This window comes from Sinocyclocheilus anshuiensis, unplaced genomic scaffold, assembly GCF_001515605.1.
Source record: "Sinocyclocheilus anshuiensis isolate Anshui unplaced genomic scaffold, SAMN03320099.WGS_v1.1 scaffold801, whole genome shotgun sequence".
Lineage (NCBI taxonomy): Eukaryota > Metazoa > Chordata > Actinopteri > Cypriniformes > Cyprinidae > Sinocyclocheilus > Sinocyclocheilus anshuiensis.
In genome coordinates this window covers 1,369,558-1,373,991 of record NW_015536541.1, presented here as the reverse complement: position 1 = coordinate 1,373,991, position 4,434 = coordinate 1,369,558, and the positions used below count along the sequence as shown (strand labels likewise).

At 35.9% G+C, this 4,434-nt stretch overlaps 1 protein-coding gene across 1 annotated transcript in view; it reads right to left on the bottom strand.

Moving 5' to 3' along the window:
* LOC107697434 (adenylate cyclase type 1-like) overlaps window positions 1-4,434 on the bottom strand; it is a 34,732-nt gene that overhangs the window by 12,074 nt on the left and 18,224 nt on the right. The window contains exons 9-11 of the mRNA XM_016498221.1: window positions 3,079-3,273; window positions 536-633; window positions 284-368 (exon numbers count right to left, since the gene is read on the bottom strand). Coding sequence (XP_016353707.1) covers window positions 284-368; window positions 536-633; window positions 3,079-3,273 — 378 coding nt within the window. The remainder of the gene's footprint in view (window positions 1-283; window positions 369-535; window positions 634-3,078; window positions 3,274-4,434) is intronic.

Sequence of the window (4,434 nt, the reverse complement as noted above, 5' to 3'; positions counted from 1 at the left end):
TTTTTATATAACTCCGATTGGATTCGTCTGAAAGAATAAAGTCATATACACCTAGGATGCCTCAAGGGTGAGTAAATCACAGGCTAATTTTCATTTTTGGGTGAACTAACCCTTTAAGGCCACCTAATATAAAGTGGGAATGAATTATCTTTTTTGAAAATCTAAAAATGCAGAAAGTTTTGAATGAGGGATAGGTTTAGGGGTAGGGGATAGAAAATACAGTTTGTACAATATAAAAATCATTATGACTATGGAGAGTCCCCGGCCTGGAGACCAGTGTTACCTGCACATGAGTGATGTGAAGGTACATCACACTTGCCATGTGGAAACACAAACAGAGAACCAGCAGAATCACAACCAGAAAACCTCTGCAGCAAGAGAAAGAGAGAGAGAAAGAGAGAGGATGTTATAAACGTGTGTTGTGTGATGCAGTGACCTGAGCATGTAAAATTATCAATTTAGTGTGCCTGGCAAAAAAAAGATAAAAAGGTGTGTTATGTTGATATGTCAGGTATTGTGTTTGTGATTTACATACTGAGGAAAGATGAGAAAATAGACCACTGCAAAAAATGAAGTGAGGACAAGCGAGATAACCACCGCACTGATGAAGGCATCGTCATACACTTGCTGATACTGTGTGACAGAGAGAGAGAGAGACAATTTGATAGGTTGTAGCAATCAGTTTTTCTACAGTATGTGTGTAAAGCTGTTTCTTTAGCTACTGTATGGGCATGTTTGGCTACTGTATGGGCATCCTAAAACATGTTTTTCCATCACCATCTGCACGAATGTCATTTCCACCATATTTAAAATCACCATTTGACAATGATGGAAAGGGTTTTTTTTTTAATAAAAGGGTGACTCTTTTGTCTTGCTATGGCTAATTTTGCAACTAGCATTTTACACATCCTAAACACACACAATTAAATACAATTTCCAAATATTTTTTTTTCCACAAAATTTGACAAAATTACAGCTTGATTGAAAATAAAAACACTATGAAAAATATTCTGTTCTGTTCAAATGATATTAATAAATTTTCTTAGTTTTCATTACATCTTATATTTCATTTGTGCTCTTCACCAACACTCTGTTGTCTCCTTGGAAAAAAATAACACTTTTTTGTTGGCTGTGATGAAAATGATGCCACACTTGAGGGACAGTTTGAGAAAAAATAAATAATTTTCAAACAATGAGTTGTTAAATATATATATTCATTTCACTCCGAGTTATATTATCAGAATTTCTTTAATGTAATAATATTTTAAAAACATATTTATATTTTAATACTGAAAGCCTGGGACATGAGAAAACTATTAAATTTACAGGCATTTTTAATAAATAAATAAAAAGTATTAAAACATTTAAATAGTTCAATTCTGATAAAAGTCAATAAATAAATGTACCCAAAGTTGAAGAAACACCTGTGTATTCATGTAAACATATGCTTTGTTGTATCTCTTGTAAGTGTCACAAGTAACATGTATTTGTCTCATTCCAGTGCAGCCTGCAGGAGATCAATGCAACACACTGCTTTCTGCGTAAGCTTCATTAGAGTATAAAAACCAGCATCCCCCTCATCATAAGATCCAGATGAAATGTCATTATACTCCCAGAGAGAGCGGGGAAAGCCACTGTGCTCCAGCACGCACGAGTGTGCGTGTGTGTGTGAGAGAGATAATATATGTCGTGAGTCTGACAGATTTTCCCAAATCATTACTGTTGCCCCCATTCTGTTAGGGTGGGCGGACGTCTTACATCAATCGAAGATGGGAGGGATCGGAGAGGACTGGATATAGGCAAAGAAATAGAGAACAGAGCAATGGAGAGAGCTAGTGAGAAAGGAGAGCGCGAGAGAGATGAGGGGGAGAGAAGATGTTGAAAGTGAGGAGACAGGGAGTCACGAAGCACAACAGAACAATGCGGGGGATGCGGCGTGTGTGTCTTGATGCGGCGTGTGTGTCTTGAGGAAATTCTTCACTCCATCACTCTCACATTTCGCCAAGTCATTACTGCCAGTTCCCTGGATCAGTTACTGCTGTATTATGGACACCGGGGCACATTGTCACACTTTTCACTTCGGTGAATATTTCCTAGGCTAAGTTTATTTTGTTCAAGTCTGTTTCTGCGTAGCCATACACCACCATTCAAAAATTTGAGGTCAGTACGATTTTTTTTGTTTTTTTTTAAGAAATCGATACTTTTATTCAGAAAGGAGTGTCAAGTAGATAAAAAGTGACAGTAAAGACATTTATAGTGTAAAAGATTTCTAATTCAAATAAATCCTGTTCATTCAGCAAAGAATCCTAAAAATGTATCACGGTTTCTACAAAAATATGAAGCAGCACAACTGTTTTCAACATTGATAATAATAAATGTTTCTTAAAAATGTAATATTGTTAAAACTGCAATAATAATTCACAATGTTTTTTACTGCATTTTTGTTCAAATAAATGCAGGCTTGGTTAGCATAAGAGACTTCGTTAAAAAAATAAAAAATAAAATCCTACAGACTCCAAAATTTTCAATGGTAGTTTACGTTAAAGTCTTAGCTTTTGATACAGTTCATTTTGATACAGTTGGCTAATAGCGGGCCATGCTGTCACACTATATGGTGTAAGTTGACACAATTCAACTTGCCATTAAACGCTGTATTTTTTACTTTTCTGCGGTATTTAAACGGTAAAACACTTGAAAAACAGAACAGAAAAAAATACAAATTTATGGCACTTCAAAAATGTAAAAGGTAACTTTACTTTAAAAATACCAAACCATTGTTTTGGCCAACAAACATTGTAATTAAAAATAATTTCGATAGATTTATAACATTTAAAACACATGTGACTACTTGCCCCAACCAGACATTTATTTAAAAAAAAATGACATTAAAATCTGGGGGACAGATTTATGTCTATGTGGTTTTATGGTGATTACTCATTTACCCACCCAGCAGCTATAGCACAAAAATTATGATATATTATTTTTGTTTAGAGTCAGAATCTAAAAAATCATTCTATTTTAAGAGGTTCAAACCTACTCTGTGAAAACTGCCCCCATGTGACAACTGTGTGTACTCACTCTCTGCTCTCTCTCTCTGCTCCTGTATGTGAGGGTAATGTAGTTGAGGTCTGCTGTCTCAGACTCCGTCTGTCGTGCTTCTATCAGACGGCCGATGTAACGGTTCACTCTGGTCCCGGGAGAGTTCTGCACCATGCCCGCCGAAAATGATGTCCGATTCCGCAGTTTCTCGGAAGCTGTTCGCAGCGCTCGTCTCTAACAAAAACAGGGAAAATTTCCATTTCCAATTCCAGTAGAGCAGATTCCAAATTTGAAAATTCAAGTTTATATAAAAATATATTTCCGTACATAACAGATGGGTGTTCAACACATCTCAGCATATTTTCTCACACATGCAATGGTGATAAGATGTTTAATTATGCACTGATACAAGTCAAAACACACACAGAGAGAGTCAGACATGATGAGAACAGTAAATCTGCAGTGGTGATTGGGTCTGTGTGCAATCATCCACTCATCTGAAGGAGTGGCATTAGAAAGCGGACTGGATTAAAACAGTGAATGTGATTTGTGTGGGTGTGAAAAGTGCTCCCATTGAGAACAACTGAAAAAACACGCTAGCCGCGGGGAAAAACGCTTTGGTGGACACAGGGCCTTAGGGTGATTTTGGGATCTTGGATTAACAAGTATTGGAGGATTGTGAAAAAAACATCAATCACCATCAGCAGCAATGGAACTTTTTACTGATTGACTAGTTGTGACATCGTGACACAGTGATGTCATACCTCATTAATATTAATTAGGTTATCAATATTTGTGAGCCAAACCTTTGTAAAGGTTGTTCTTGTGCAGATACACTTGACTACATCATTGCAGGCCTCTCTGATTGCCAGTTTAATTCAACATCAGACCAGGATTTTGCTCGATCAAATATTATTAGCACATGTTACTGTAATTTTACATCATAAACACATTTATCTTAATCTGTAACAGGATTGGCTTCTTTTTTTTTTTTTTTTTGTGGCCGGGTTTTATGTCCAAATCTGTTTCTGTTTGGACATAAAATAAAACCCAATGATTTTTTAAATCTCATGTCAATGAGGTTTTCTTTCAATGCCGGGTTTAAATATATACTTAAATGTAAACAAATTTTAGGATACTTAATATTCATTAGTATTTTGTTGTACTGTATAAGTAAATATAAGTTCAGCCAATCTCCTTACACAGTCATTTGTATGAATAAACTATAATTTTCATTCCTTTTGTTGTTTTGTTGATGCAGGGATTTTGTGGGTCAGTGGGTAGATGCTCGGTTCAGACATTTTTAAAGGGGTCATATGATGCGATTTCAATTTTTCCTTTCTCTTTGGAGTGTTACAAGCTCTTGGTGCATAAAGAAGATCTGTAAAGTTGCAA